This window comes from Panthera leo, chromosome B2 (genome assembly GCF_018350215.1).
Source record: "Panthera leo isolate Ple1 chromosome B2, P.leo_Ple1_pat1.1, whole genome shotgun sequence".
In the NCBI taxonomy this organism is placed as follows: domain Eukaryota; kingdom Metazoa; phylum Chordata; class Mammalia; order Carnivora; family Felidae; genus Panthera; species Panthera leo.
Genome location: NC_056683.1, coordinates 65,738,216 through 65,755,086, shown reverse-complemented (window position 1 = coordinate 65,755,086; position 16,871 = coordinate 65,738,216). Strand labels below are relative to the sequence as shown.

The 16,871-nt window shown below is 38.1% G+C and overlaps 1 protein-coding gene across 1 annotated transcript in view; it reads right to left on the bottom strand.

The window, feature by feature from the left end:
- KCNQ5 (potassium voltage-gated channel subfamily Q member 5) overlaps positions 1–16,871 on the bottom strand; it is a 515,760-nt gene that overhangs the window by 68,744 nt on the left and 430,145 nt on the right. Inside the window, exon 8 of the mRNA XM_042939160.1 lies at positions 7,528–7,622. Within this exon, the coding sequence (XP_042795094.1) occupies positions 7,528–7,622 (95 nt within the window). The remainder of the gene's footprint in view (positions 1–7,527; positions 7,623–16,871) is intronic.

The following is a 16,871-nucleotide window of genomic DNA, read 5'->3' as shown; positions in this document are numbered from 1 at the left end:
AAATTCTATTTTCTGACAGTGACAATTTATACTAAAATGGAAAAACTATCCAGTTTAAAAAATGAGTTGGAAAATTCCTTAATGGAATGATTAATTGCAATAAAATCAGTAAACATATTCACCACATATGAGATTAGAACTGTTTTAGTGGGAAGACAGAGGAAAACAAATGAATAATTAAATGATGCTAAACAACTTTCATTTATGGTCTAAGTAAAGGAAGAACAGAGCAGGCTCCATTGACACTAACGGTAATGTACCTGACCCTGTACCAAACAAAGACACATTATTTTAACTGTTGTTCAGCTGAGCTCTTGAGACCGTTGGTTTGCATTTTAAAGAAAAATTTTGGACCTGTCACGAACAATGCAAAAGCATCATGGAACTGGATGTCTTTCCCTAGCCAAAACATCATAGATACATTTTGTTTAAACATACCCTAACCTCAGTGTAGAAAGACAAAAATCTAACAAGAATATTCCAAAGCAGGGAACCTTGTTAACTATGGGGGTAAATGAATGTGTGATGCCTCACTACATTCTGCAGAGAGAAAAGCCTCTCTGTGTATGGCCTGGTCATTCAGAGGTAACAAATGCCAGGCACCTGGAGAGAGTTATTGGCTACTGGACTAACCTCATCTACACTTGAATTACTCCCAGTTCTTAACACAATGAAAAATCATGTGGAAAGATTTAGGAGACTCTAGGCTCTGAGATATCTGGAAGATAACAGAGTTGGCTAAAGTTTCTCTCTTCTGCTTCTCTGAATCACCATCAATAACCCTGTGGCCCCAAACACAGTGAGGGGCTTTGCACTGGGGTGGTGTTGATCAATCCACTTGAAACTGGGACAAGGATTATCAATATTATTAGTCTAAACCCAGATCTGCTCTCGTCCAAGAAACAGTCCTCATTCTAAATGCATTTTCTTTTGTTTGTATTTTGCTGGAGTAAGGGCAAATTTGTTTTTCTTAAGGTGGCACTGTTGCTGTTGTTAATACAATAGTCTTTTTGCATTCATTATGCAGTATTGGAAATTCCATTGCCTATGGAGCACAACAAGGTGAAAGCTAACCTAATGTTAAAATGGGAGTTTCAGCTTGTTTCCTTCAGAATGAAATGTTTTAATTTTTTCATTTTCTCTCTTTTTATGTATTTCCTTTTTCTCATTTTTGTTGGTGTTTTTCTTCATAAAACTACTTGAGGTCAGGAACATTTAATTACTCCATCCAAGAACTGTATATTGAGCATATTCTCTGTCATAGCTTTACACAGGGTGATAGGATACATAATTGGGGGATAGAAGACCTAAGTGTATGAAGTATGAAGAAGCATCAACTAAGGCACGTGTGCTAAATAGTAATAGAGGACATGTTTCACAGTGGTTTTCCAAATGTCCATGACCAGAGAGAAGCAAGAAATCTCTGTTACATAGCTCAGTGTTTCTGTATATGTTCAAAACTGAAGGTGAGTTATTTTTGACACCCTTAGTCACAATTATGTAGAATAAATTTTAACGTTTTAGGTATATGTGAACATCATGAAATTAAAAAACTTTGGTTGTTGTCTTTTTGAATCACAACAGCGGACTAGGAGGTTCCTTGTTGGAGTGAGGAACAGAAGCTCAACAGTGACACTTTAGTTTTGTCTTTACTTTCTGCCTTGGTGACATTGGGAAAAAGTGCAAGGTCATGTGTCAACCCAAGGGGACCCCTCCCTCAGGACTGCCATAAAGAATCACACTTTTGAGCATTTTTATGTAACTCACAAGTTTCCCTTTTAGGCATCAATAGCTCTGTTTTGGAGGATGAAACCAAGACAGGTCACCTTACTCTTAGCTATGGAGTTTGTGCCAAAGATTTGGAGTTTCTGCCTTTAGGATTTGGAGATAAATTACCCTTTGTAAATGGATAGCTCCGAAAACAAGGAAAACTTTTCAAATATCATCAGACTAAAAGAGCTTATAATGGCTATGATTCATTTTGTGTAACTCCTTTCAGGTAAAATTGTCATGACAGAAGGATGGTGGGGTTTGTATGGATGGAGTCTAGACAAAAGAGGACTAAAGGGTCAGAACTGGCCAGCCTGCCTCTGCTAGAGTCTATACAAAGAATGTTCTGAGTCTGATGACCAGAACCTCTCTTTAGGCAGAAATATCTATAAAGTGGAGAAGACCAAATCTTCAGGCTTTAAAACTTTCTGGAAGTATCATCCAGGAATATCCAAAGACCTTTGCTCTAACTCCTTGTCTACCAAAGAAGAGAAGGGTCTTTAATGCCACCCTGGTGTAGGCTTACCTACCCCAAAGGAGTGTTGTGCATCCTACCACATCTGTCTCCCACGATAGGTGCATTTATGTTTTGGCTTGTGAATCTTTTTAGGTGTTAATTAACATAATGCAGAAATGCGTGGGCCAGAGTCTCATCACCCCAAGTGAACTTCCAAAACTAGTTTCAGTACTGTATACATGTATTGCAATTAATGTCATTAGTAGGACAGTACAAAACTAAATGAATGATCCTTGGACTCCCGTTGGTCCCCACTGAGGGGCCAATTCTGTGCGGGTGGGGGGGGGCAGGGAACACCGGTGTTCCCTCAATACTGAAACAAACAGAAGTGACTGGAAAAAGTTTTTTCTTCTTCCCTTTCAGGCACCTGGGTTTCTTCTGCTGGTTCTGCCTCTGCTACTCCTCACACCATCAGTGCTGAGATCCACCTGGCTCTGTCCTTTGAAGCTTTGCTCCCAAATTCAGATCCTTCCTGGCACTTACTAACACAGAATAAAATGTTCTCTTTCACCTCCTATTCCCCTATGTCTAACTCTCTGCTTTTTAATCTGATAAAGCATTTCCTTGAAAGGCATGAAAGAATGACCATAAATTACTTGGTGAAGTTTCTGGGACGATTATCTTCTTCTTAAAGGATGGTGGGTGGGTGAGGGGGGCGGGTAGGGGGAGCTCTTCTGAAGCATGTCACCTGAGTAAGCCTCAGTGCTTAATGAGCTGGAGATGTCACAGAAAGATTGTTCCTACCTTCTATACACAGTGTTCCTTTTGCCAAAAAAACCCAATTTCTTATTCTAAAAGAAGGACCCTGAAGAAGGGGAATATATCTTACACTGCTTCCTGGAATTTGAATACTTGGGTTAAGACTTCTCTCTGAGAAAATGGTAGCATGAAATAACCAAAAGCCGTAGTTACTATTTTTCCCCAAGAATGTTCCATGCCCTGCCGATTGTAAAAAGCAGTGAGTGAGTTACGGAGACACTTATGCTTCTAAGGGAAAAAAAAGAATCAATGAAACAGCAACCTTTGCAGGCAATATTGTGAAAGGTCACTTTTAATCATTTCCAGTTTGTGATCAATTTTACTTACATGAGACACATTTAAAACATCTGTTAGGCATCAGATTTATAAACAAACATGTAGCAGAAGAGAAATCACAAACCTGCTTGATGTTTCCCCTTGTTCTTTCCTTCAGGTGCGTGCAGGCAGAAGAGAAATGATGATAAACTGGTGAATACATGTATAGCACTTGATAATGGCCAAATTGGAGATTGGGGAATAAAATTACCTTAAGTATTTCTTTTCAAGCAAGATCCATAGAAGCAACAGTCTTTGTAATAAGTGTGCCTAACTTTTAAACATCTATTTTTTGTGCCACAGACCTGAGCTGGCACGTTTACTTAGCAAGACCAACAGTGCTCACATGTCACCCAAAACTATAGACTCTTCAGTAGCTGAAGTTATCCATCCATAGTTAAGAAAAAGTGGTTCTGATCTAACTGGCATTAGCAAAGACTCTTAGAATGGTGCTGGCAACACTGTAGCTGTAGTCCTGTACTTTAGGCAGACTTCTGAGTTCCTAAATCTGGATTCATTAATGTGTGACTGTGGCCTTGCACTTTAATCACTTGTTGAGGAAGATTTTGTTTTCATATTGCATTCCATAGGAATTCTCTTGGAATAAATTAGGCACATAGAAAGTTGATCACAACTCTCCTAGCCTAGTGTTGGATGGCATTTTTAATAACCCATCTAGGCAGATTCAGTTCTGTGCAACCTGGTGTAGGGTCCCTGCTCTTTGGGAATGAGCTGTGTGTCCTTGGACAAACATCTTACTTTCTTGTAGGCCTTGATTTTCTTATGAATAAATTGAAGGCGTTAGATTAATAATGTCTAAATTCTGACTTCTTAAGTATCACATGGCATCTTTGGAGCTTGATAATTCCCCACAGCTTCATAAAATATCAGACTCATTCCCTAAAAGAGCACATTTACCTGTGTTATACACTTTACATAGCCTTCATTTTCTTGGAGAAGAAAATCAAGAAAAAATATGTCCTGCTGTAAATCCTTCTGTTATTAAAACAGAACTTTGAAATAGCAACTGCTAAGACCTTGAAAATGTATGTGAGACCAGCCAGACCAGAAAGGAGAGAGTCAGAAACTGCTGTGTGTATCCCTGGCAGGTTTAAGTGGGTATGGCATGCCCCTCCCTCCCCTGCACACTTGTCACACCCCTTTTCCATCCTACTCCCTGGAATAAGGTTGAGGAGTCAAAGCATCTCATTTTATCTCTAAAACTGCTGGGGAGAAGAGCATGAGTTCATGTTTTTTAATAACAATATCATTGATGATGCTGCTGTTGATAATATGATCTCTCTTCCCTGACCACCTGTTTAAAACTGCAGTCCCTAATGTCCCTTAAATTCTTTCCCTACTTTACTTTTCTCCTTAGCACTATTGCCATCTAATATATTACATATTTATTTGTTTGTTTGTTTTCTCTTTCCAATGTTTGTTGAATATATATTCCCTGCAGCCTGAGATTCTAATCTATTTGTTTTTTTTTTTCTTTCACTGCTACATTTCTAGTGTCTAATAGCACTTTCACTGCTACATTTCTAATAGGTACTCAACGAATAGTTATTTAATGAATGCATGAATGAATGAGTGAATCATTTCTTCCTTCAGAAGTTCTTAAACTCTGAATGTTATAGGAAATACACTATGTAAATAAAAAGAAGTTTCAGTCTGTTTCTGACTACATCACTCTGCACTCAGTAAGCCAGCTAATTATAAATGTCAAAATATCCCTCTAAGTTATTGTAAGTTACTCTCTTCACAGCTCTACAAACTTGAATAAAGCAGGTATGCTTTCTAAAGCAAAGGTTCTGAACTTGGCTTCAGGGAGTCCATGAATACATTAAAATGGTAGGCAAAGTTTTGATTTTTTGTGCATTGAATATTTTTTGTCAGAAAGAGTCCATAATTATGATCATTCTCAATGGTTTAACAACAACAACAACAACAATAATAAAGATTAAGAACCAAACAATTTGGAGCAATAATGTGTCACTAAAGGGAGAGATGTTAGGACATCCAGGTTCCTATGAACTTTGCCAGTGACTGTTGTGTCATTCTGGACAAGTACCTGTTATTGAGTAAATGGGACTGAGATTCAGAGGTTAATGTGTGTGTGTGTGTGTGGGGGGCATGTAGGGAGCCGACAATGAAGGGGATGGCTGATAGCCAGAGTGGAATAGGATGAATACAGGTGTTTGCATAAATTCTCCTCTACCCGCCGCCCCCCCCCCCCCCCATTTAAAATGGAAGATATCAGAGGAAACAGAGAAATTATGTGAGTAAAATAATAGCTTATGCATTGGGAGAATGTGACTCATTATTAATTTTTTTCTAGGTTTCAGAATGACCTTAATCCAAAAACTTGCGGAACTAGAAAGCCAAATTATCACATGATAAGAGACCACTCTCTTCTGTCACTTGAGAACCTTCTTTTGTTTTTTTCTACTAGCCTTCCTCTTACAAATTAACCCAGACAACTTCATGAGTACAAGACATGCAATTTCTATACAATTCCCATTTCTGATTCATACCCCCAAGTACTAGATGGCATGAGTTATGTCCCTTTTTTGTTTTTAATACCACAACTTTGAAAGAGTCTTATACTCAACAGAGGAAATTCAACTAAATTTTAAGATCTATGCGAAAAGACAATTCTCATCCATGCGTTCATTCAACACTATCCATGCTTCTATCCTTGCTAAGGTTCCATCTCTTCTAAAGCCTAGGGTTCTGTGAGTATCTGTCACAAGTGCTGACAAAGTTTTGACTCCAACTTCTAGGAGCCATGTCCTATCGGAGCTTAGAGGTTATCTTGCTCACCTTTAGTCCTTCACTTGGTAGATGGGAAAACTGAGGCCCAGGGAAGATTAGGGAAGCAATGTAACGGATCCTGACAGTGAAACATCTATAGCTTCTCAACAGCATGCACTCTGAAGCATCACAAATCTCCTTCGAGACTGAAATTCCAGGCAACAAGTCATGGAGGTTTCCCCAGATGATTCCTCTTCCACATCAAGTAAGAAGGAGGTTTTTCTGACTGAATCACAGTAGTTAGATGCCTTGAACCCTTTTCAGTGACTAGGATTAAGGTTTTGTTGGACTAGGAAGGGAAACAGCAAGTGCTCTAAAATACTGAGTCAGATAAGCACTTTGATAACTTTTGAACAATGTGAGGAATGGACTGTTGTAATCCAGCTGGGTGACACACAGAAAACCTTTCCCTTGACTTGGTTGCTTTGCTTGTTTCACTGATTTCTTTAATTAGATGGTGATTATGATTTAGTATGTTCTGCTAGTTGAACTGGAGTCTAGGATTTCAGGACTAAGGACTTTTTTTTTTTTTTTTTTTTTTTTTTTTTTTTTTTTAATTAAAGATCACTGTGGTAGCCATTATGGTCATTCATAATTTTTCTGGTTCTCCTCTCTTTTTCAGGCACATAGTATGATTGCACTTTCCCATCCTCTTTGAGTTGAAGCATGGTCAGGTGATTTGTCTTGACCAATGGAATGTGAATGAAAGCCATATTACTCTCAAATTTTGAATGCTTATTTCAACTTTTAATTTGATTGGTCCCATGGCTTCACTGTAGGTTATAATCCTATTAGGACTCCAGCTCTTCTTTTGCTACTGATACTAGTTTGATCAGCAAGTGAAAGCTCAAGGACCATCCTGTCAGGAGATCCAGATGAGAGAGGGCTTTGAGGGACTTCATGCAAACATACATTGCTCTCAAAGTTTTCCCTGCTTGGGGTCAGGTATTGGATGGAGTTTAAACAGTCATTGTTTTTCAGGAGCCCTAGTGCTTACCTTTAGAATTTTGGTGGGTTTTATGAAATGATTTATTAGAAAATAAACATGTAATAATAGAAATAAATCTCTATAAAAATTTGGATTCCTTTAATCTTTAAGCTCAGTCTATGAATGGTGAGGAATGATCCTGAGTCCATTTAGTTTTGTGCCTGAGTTGCTGCTGAACAGGGCTGAATCTCTCAAAGAGCAGCAGAGAATAAGACAAGCCAAAAGTCAACACGTGTGTGTGTGCACGTGTAATCATGCATACATGGGTGTATGCGCAAGTGGGTGTGCGTGCGTGTGTATGATTTATTTTGCAAACTTGAGGAGGCTTGATGACAGCATCAGCTGTCACACTGATACCTACTTGGTGGGGCTGCAGGTGTGCAAGGCCTTCAAGTGTGGCTTCCAGGTTGCAATGGAAACAGATTTCTCATCAGCTGCATAACTACGCCAAACGCACTGCATGTGGCATACATGAGGACATAAAAAACAAAAACAAAAGAGAGGAGAAAACAGAATAACATGAAAAGGGAGATTATTAAGTTACTATATCTTAAGAATCTTTTCCTTGTCATACTTGGCCCTGATAAATGCCCAAAGGGTGAAAAAGACTACCTTGGCATATTCTTTCACATTAGTAGAATTGTTTGTCCAAACAACTCACACCAAACAAAAAAAGTACCAAGGGGTGCCTGGGTGGCTCAGTTGGTTAAGCATCTGACTCTTGATTTCAGCTCATGTCATTATCTTGTGGTTCACGGGATCAAGCCCCAAGTCGGGCTCTGTGCTGACAAAGTGGAGCCTGCTTGGGATTCTCTGTCTCCCTTTCTCTCTGCCCCTCCCCCACTTGCTCACACTCTCTCTCTCCCTCTTTCTCAAAAAAAGAATAAAAATTAAAAAAAAGAAAGAGCCCAGCAATTACTTAACAACATTGTTTCAGAAGTAAATTAAAAAAAAAAAAAAAAGAATAAAAGTACCAAAAAGTAAAACATGAAGCAATTTTTGAATTGGCTAGGAAGAGATATGACTTATTTGAGGTAAATTATCTGAGCATGAACATGCCTTCCGGGAACCAACTGTACATCTTTAATCACTATTTGATAAGATAGTGGCAAAGGACTACTGAAAACCCACAATGCAACTAGTAAACTAACTAGTAAATTAATGACCACCAGAGTCATTAATGTACGTGAATTAGTGTAATTCCATGATGAACTGTATAATATTCCTAATGCTAAAAATGGAGACACTGGTAACAAAATGCAGGGCTAAAACAAGATGGGGAAATGTATTCTCTAGGAATATAATTGGAAAGTTAAAAATTAATGTCATGGTTGGGGTGCCTGGGTGGCTCAGTCGGTTAAGTCAACTTCAACTCAGGTCATGATCTCGCTGTTTGTGAGTTTCAGCCTCCCGGACTCTGTGCTGACAGCTCAGAACCTGGAGCCTGCTTAGGATTCCGTGTCTCATCTCCAAAGGCATGGGAATTAAAAGCAAAAATGAACTATTGGGACCTCATCAAGATAAAAAGCTTCTGCACTGCAAAGAAAACAATCAACAGAACTAAAAGGCAACCAAAAGAATGGGAAAAGATATTTGCAAATGACATATCAGACAAAGGTCTAGTATCCAAAATCTATAAAGAACTCACCAAACTCCACACCTGAAAAACAAATAATCCAGTGAAGAAATGGGCAGAAGACATGAATAGACACTTCTCTAAAGAAGACCTCCAGATGGCCAACAGGCACATGAAAAGATGCTCAACATCACTCCTCATCAGGGAAATACAAAACAAAACCACACTGAGATACCACCTGCCAGTCAGATTGGCTAAAATGAACAAATTGGGAGACTATAGGTGCTGGCGAGGATGTGGAGAAACGGGAACCCTCTTGCACTGTTGGTGTGAAGGCAAACTGGTGCAGCCGCTCTGGAAAATAGTATGGAGGTTCCTCAAAAAATTAAAAATAGATCTACCCTATGACCCAGCAATAGCACTGCTAGGAATTTACCCAAGGGATACGAGAGTGCTGATGCATAGGGGCACTTGTACCCCAATGTTTATAGCAGCACTTTCAACAATAGCCAAATTATGGAAAGAGCCTAAATGTCCATCAACTGACGAATGAATAAAGAAATTGTGGTTTATATACACAATGGAGTACTACTTGGCAATGAGAAAGAATGAAATATGGCTTTTTGTAGCAACGTGGATGGAACTGGAGCGTGTTATGCTAAGTGAAATAAGCCATACAGAGAAAGACGGATACCATATGTTTTCATTCCTATGTGGATCCTGAGAAACTTAACAGAAGACCATGGGGGAGGGGAAGGAAAAAAAAAAGTTAGAGGGGGAGGGAGCCAAACCATAAGAGACTCTTAAAAACTGAGAACAAACTGAGGGTTGATGGGGGGTGGGAGGGAGGGGAGGGTGGGTGATGGGCATTGAGGAGGGCACCTGTTGGGATGAGCACTGGGTGTTGCATGGAAACCAATTTGACAATAAATTTCATATTAAAATAAAAAAAGGATTCTGTGTCTCTCCCTCTCTCTGTCCCTCCCCCGCGTGTGCTCTGTCTCTCTCTCTCTCTCAAGAATAAACATTAAAATTTTTTTTTTAATTAAAAAAATTTAATGTCATAGTCTAAGATTATGTTTATGGCTTTTTGATGTAAAACATAAGCTCTCTTTACTTTATACATAATTACACCTGATACATACAATACAATGTATTTTCATGTAGTCTTCACACTCAGAGTATGGATTAAGACTCTTATTTTGTATAAGAGAAAATAAAGGCTCAGATAAATTAAGTGGTTGGCAGAGTTGAGACATTATCTCAGATTGCCTGGCTCTTGGTCTTAGAATCCCTCTATTGTCCTTTGCTTACTACTTGCTGACTATTGCTGGAAAAGTTTTCCTTTAAACTGTCCATTTGAGAGATTGCTTGAATGTACTTTCCATATAGATTTAAGTGAATTTTTTCCTTTGTAATAAGTCTGCAAACATTTATTTAAAAAAATTTTTTTAAGTTTATTTATTTTGAGAGAGAGAGAGACAGAGAGAGAGAGGGAGAGTACAAGCAGGGGAGGGGCAGAGAGAGAGAGAGAGAGAGAGAGAATCCCAATGAGGGGATGAGGGGCTCAAACTCTCAAACCATAAGATCATGACCTGAACCACAACCAAGAGTCGGATGCTTAACTGACTGAGCCACTCAGGCGCCCCAGTCTGCAAACATTTCTAATGACCAAGTGATTACTCCAATATCCCAAGAGAAAAGTTTTTTTTATTACAATTCATAAATCAAAGCATTCTACTTTATTGGGCAGATTCATTTAAATGGGTCATATCCCCGCTAAATAACTATCATTCATGATTTTGAAACTTATAAGGAAGAGAACAGTGATCAATGATCACTGATCATTTGATCAATAGTCAAAACTTACAATGAAGAGAATATCATTAAATAAATGTGCACTGAACAAAAAAAGTTAAAAACTGACCCAACAACTTTGGGAAACTGGCAGTATCTATTAAAGCTGAATGTATATATATCTTATGATACAGCTACATACTTCTACATACATACTCAGTAGGTGTGTTTATATACGTTCATCAAAAGATATGTACTATAGTGTTCAAAACTGCACTGCTCTCTTAATAAACTGAAGCTGGAAATGTTCAAACTCCTACTAACAGTAGAATAAAGAGGTAAGTTGTGGTACATTAACATAATGGAATGGTACACTATTACAACAGTAACAGCACACTGGAACTATGCTCGATGATGGACAAGCTTCATATGAATAACGTTGAGTGAAAGAAACAAGACACAGAAGGGTACATGTTGTGTAATTCCATTTCCATAAAGTACAAGCAACAGGAAAAACTAAGCTATGCTGTTAGAACACCAGCACAGTGAGGGACAGTGATTGAGAAAATGTATATAGGAGGTACTGTTTAGGTTCTGTTTCTTTATCTGGGTACTGTTCACACAGCAGTGCTCAGTTCTCTTTAGATATGTGCTCTATTCTGTATTCACATTGTACTTCAATAAAATGTTCAAGAAGTGATATAAAAAAATAGAAAAATATATAGTAAGACCTGAGGGTATATATATTTTTAAATATTATTAAGGAAGGTTTAAATAATTGAAGCAGGGTTTCTTGCCTGGAGCCTTGCTTACATGGCTCATGTTGATTTATCCTACAGATCTGTGAAAACTTCTGCTAAATATCTTGGTATCTTAAAGAGTAAAACAATTACTGTTTCATCTTGAAATGGTAGTTTTTGCAAATATTGTACAAACATAATTTACAGAGGGACCTCGAGTAACCAATGAAAACACATGGGTTTATTACTGCAGCTTCTTTTTTTTTTTAGTTTATTTATTTATTTTGAGAGAGAGAGAGAGAGAGAGAGAGAGAGAGTGCGTGTGTGTGTGTGTGCCCATGAGCAGTGGTAGGACAGACAGAGAGGGAGAGAGAGAATCCCAAGCAGGCTCCACACTATCAGCACAGAGTCCCATGAGGGACTTGATCTCACAACTGTGAGATCATGACCTGAGCTGAAATCAAGATTTGGACACTTATCCGACTGAGTCATTCAGGTGCCCTTATTATTGCAGCTTCTCATGTAGTGAGGCCCAGAGAACTTCCAATGCTTTGATAGCATATATGGCTGGTTTAATTTAACAATTTTCATAGAAGGCATCATATATATGTGAATTCAGATGCTTTGAAAGCATGACCCACGTAGAACTAGAAGCACACAGCAAGTCTGTGCATTATTAGATACCAGTGACAAAAATCCCAAACAATATAACAAAAAGTGGAACTAAGACATTACCCGCCAATGTTATAAAGAACTGGGGGCAAGAGAAGCCTCTTTTAGAAAATTGAATATTTTCTTAAAAATGAGACCTGGTTTCTTGCTCTTTTTCTATCACATTGATCTCAATAGCTAAGCTCTTATTCCTTTCATTACTCTTCTCCCAGAAATGTCTTGTAAATGGGAGGTACAGAAGGAGCAAGTGGCATCTATATTGGGGCTGATATTAGGTAACCGTCAAGATAGAAGTGGAAAATGTAACTCCATTAGTCTTATACTCTTAATAACTTTGTCTTGTCCTTAGCTCCGTCTCTCTCTCTCAGCTAATTGGCTTCAAGTACCTGAACCTCAAGGCCACAACTACATGTTCAAGTAGCTGATGTTTCTGTATTTACAGTCAAGATCACATAGTGGTTGACATGAGAAAAATAATGCCCCAGAGGGATATGATGTACATGGCATAAATAATCCAAAGGATAAGCCAACAAAAACCAAAATGAAAGTCAAATTTACCATTTATCAGGTGACCCTGGTGCTTTAGGCAGCCCAAAATGTCAGACTTTGGTCTATAATTGTAAGTATAATATCGGTATAATTAAGTTTTTAGGGAGTATTTAGTTTGTATTGTCTGGAGTATAACAGCTATGGCACATTTGACCCTTTCTGGAAATTTTAGTTTCAGGTCACCTCCCAAAGGTATAATTAACATGGATCTGATTATTTCCAAGGTACAGAATTTAAGAGGTCAGAGAACTAAAAGATTTAGGATGAAAACAAGCAATCCCTTTCTCCACTTTGCTTCTGATTAATTTTTAAAAAATGTTTATTTATTTATTTTGAGAGAGAGAGTGTGTGTGTGCATGAGCAGGGGAGGGGCAGAGAGAGAGAGGGAGAGAGAAAATCTCAAGCAGTCTCCATGCTCATGTTGTCAGCACAGAGCCCAAGGCAGGGCTCCATCTCAGGAACCATGAGATCATGACCTGAGCTGAAATCACGAGTGGGATGCTTGAGCCACCCCGGTGCCTAACTTCTTGAATAAGGATAAATGGTAGATAAAGTTTTGAGATCTTGCATGTCTAAGAATGTCTTTATGCTACTTTCACACTCCATGAATAGTTTGGCTGAGTGCAGAATTTTAGGTTGGAGATAATTTTCTTCCATAATTGTGAAAGTATTGTTATGTAGTCTTTTTTTCTTTAATTTTTTTAATGTTTATTTATTTTTGGAGAGAGAGAGACAGTGAGAGCGGGAGAGGGGCAGAGAGAGAGAGGGAGACACAGAATCCGAAGCAGGCTCCGGTCTCTGAGCTGTCAGCATAGAGCCTGACGTGGGGTTTGAACTCATGAATGGCAAGATCATGACCCAAGCAGAAGTCTGATGCTCAACTGACTGAGCCACCCAGGCAACCCCAAGGATCCCCTTTTTTGCAAGTATTGTTTTGTTTGAAGTGCCAGGCACTTGGTAGCCCTTCTCCTGTGACCACCAGTTCTGGAGAATCATAACATAACATTACTTTGATAAAATCCTTCCCTTACAGTTTCCCTGTACTCTTTTTTTGAGGCACTCCTGTTAGTTGGATATTTGATCTCCTAGTAAGGTCACATACCTTTCCTATTTTTTGGTTTCATTTTCTCTGTCTTTTCCTTCTAATTTCTGGGAAGTTTTCACAATTTTAGTGACCTTCTGTTTTCTTTTTTTTTTCCTGCTGTCACATTTTTCACTTCTAGGAAATTTTTTTTTCAGTTTGTTCTTTTTTATGACTAAAGCACTAAAAAAAGATTATGTAATCTCTGAATAAGGCTTGAGTGTATTAACTGGTGGCCTTACTTTTTTTTTTGGTGGGGGGCATAGCAGTATCTATGGGAAATAAGCCTGTCTGGCAGCATCCACTTCACAAGCTTTCACTTAATTCCCCTGTTTCCGTTCCAGTAAACATCTTGGCTCCACCTTGAGCTGGTCCAGTCTCTCTTGATGCGAACTCTCTAACACGGCACTTTTGAAGTATCTTTAAATGCTAGCCCCAAGCTTTCAGGAATACATAAATGAGGATGCAACTGCTGCTATTTGATTATGATTCAGACCCCAGGGACAGAGTTCCAACTCTTCCTAGAGTTGGCCTGGAGATCAAGTGACATCATGTATTAGAAACACTCTACAAACTGAAAAACACTTTGCTAGTCTTGGGTATTATTAATAAAAGTTGTGACATTTGGGCAAGTATTCAAGCTGCTTTCTTTTCCCAGACTGCTCCACTTGAAATGAAAAGTTAATTTAAATGAATCATGCAAAGATATTGACACAGCTAAATTTGCTGAAAGCTGCTGGGCTTTTAAACTTTTCTCTAAAACCCAGAAAGGCTGGTTAATTTAATTGTCTCACCAACCAAATGACAAAGCAATTTGGGCATCTCAGTGCCCTTTTGTTTTTTTTAATTTTTTTTTATTGAGGCATAACTGACATATAACATTAGTTTCAGGTGTACAGCCTAATGATTTGATATTTGTATGTATGTGAAATGATCGCCACAATGAGTTTAGTCTCCCTTCAATGCCCTTTTAGAAAGATAGCAGCTCTGGCTTAAAACAAATGACATTACTCTTGGTCTTGATGCTTTGTGTGTTCAGCAAACCAAGGCAGGTTTATTGGGTGAGAAAATAAATGGATCAGCAAATGAGGATTGCTATTCAATCTAGTGTATTCTTAAAAATACATTTCTTCAGTATATAATCAAAGCTTAAAGCCCTGAATTCTGGCTAAGGGTCACAGCAAGGAAGAACAATGAATACCTTTAATAATTATATTATTATTCCTATGTCTCATAAAAAATCAATTGCATTTGGATGGGGGAACAATTACCTTTTAAATTTGTAGATTCAGGGCACCTGGGTGGCTCAGTCGATTGAGTGTCTGACTCTTGATTTTGGCTTAGGTCATGATCTCACATTTGGTGAGACTGAGCCAGCACTGGGCTCTGAGCTGACAGTGTGGGGCCCGCTGGGGATTCTCTATCCCTCGCTCTTTGCCCTTCCCCCACTCATGCTCTCTCTCTCTCTCTCTCTCTCTCTTTCTCTCTCTCTGTCTCTCTGTCTCTCTCTCAAAATAAATAAAATTTAAAAAATTTGTAGATTCTACTTTGATTACTGAAACTATGATTAGATTTTAAAGGTATTCTTGAATATTTTAAGTCTTTCATTTTATACTATTTTTTGTTCAGCATAACATAAACTAGAGTTTTAAGTAAAATAAGAATTAATGGTTTCATATGTATTACCTACATTTGTGTGAGTTTAATTATTATTTTTTATTGAGGCATAGGTGACACATAGTTACATTAACTTCAGGTGTACAACATAGTGACTGGACCACTCCATACATTGTGCTGTGCTCCACACAAGTGTAGTTACCACCTGTCACCATACCACACTATTACAATACCATTGACTATATTCCCTATGCTGCACCTTTCATCCTGTGACTTATTTGTTCCATAACTGAAAGTATGCACCTCCCACTCTCCTTTACCCATTTTGCCCAATGTTTTACCCCGTTCCCCTCTGTATTTATGGGTCTGTTTCTGTTTGTTTGTTTGTGTGTTCATTTGTTTTGTTTTTTAGATTCTACATATAAGTGAAATCATATGGTATTTTTCTTTGTCTCCCCTATTTCACTTAGCATAATACCCTCTAGGTCAATCTATACTGAAACAAATGGCAAGATTTCTCTCTCTCTTTCTTTTTTTAAGGCCGAGTAATATTCCATTGCATAAATATACCACATCTTTTTTATCTGTTCATCTATTGATGGACACATCTTGGCTGTTGTGAATAATGCTGCAATAGCATAGGGGTGCAAATATGCCTTCAACTTAGTGTTTTTGTTTTCTTTGGGTAAATACCCAGTAGTGGAATTACTGTATCATAAGTTATTTCTATTTTTAATTTTTTGAGGAACCTCCATACTGTTTTCCACAGTGGCTGTATCAATTTACATCGCTACCAACAATGCACAAGGGTTCCTTTTTCTCCACATTCTTGCCAACACTTGTTATTGCTTGTCTCTTTGATTTTAGCCATTCTGACAGGTGTGAGGGGATATCTCATTGTGGTTTTGGCATGCATTTCCATAATGATTAGTGATGTTGAGCATCTTTTCATGTGTCTGTTGGCCATCTGTATGTCTTTGGAAAAATGTCTATTCAGGTCCTCTGCTGATTTTTTAATAGGATTGTTCAGGTTTTTTGGTGTTAAGTTGTATAAGTTTTTTATATATTTTGGATATTGCCTCCTTATTAGATACATCATTTGTAAATATCTTCTCCCATTTTAAGCAGGCTGCTTTTTCATTTTGTTGATGGCTTCCTTTGCTGTGCAAAAGCTTTTTACTTGTACAAGTTTAATTACTGATTACAATATATATTACATAGCCCAGTTCCATACAATGAAATTCTAGATCTTGAAGCAAAACTGTTCAACCAGACTCTTTACTTTTCATGGGTTACCTGAGAGGAAGGCCTTATCTTGCTTTATCTGTGGATATATAAATACCTCTGGTCCAAAGATTTGCTGCAAGAGTAGTAATCTGTTTTCAAGTTCAATTGCAAATTGTTTTTGCACAATTTAGTAGTTGATAAGTTAGATCAGGGAATTTTCTCCAATACTCTCTATATCTGTCTTGTACAATATGGTAGCCAGTAGCCATCATATTGCTACTGACCACTTGAGATATGGCTAGTGCCTTTGAGGAATTGAATTTATGAATTAAATAGCTGCATGTAGCTACTGGCAACTGTATTGGGCATCATAGTTCTATATTATTACAAGGGATTCATGCATGAGAAATGCCTCAAAGGGCTCACTTTTCTTTTTATTATTTTTT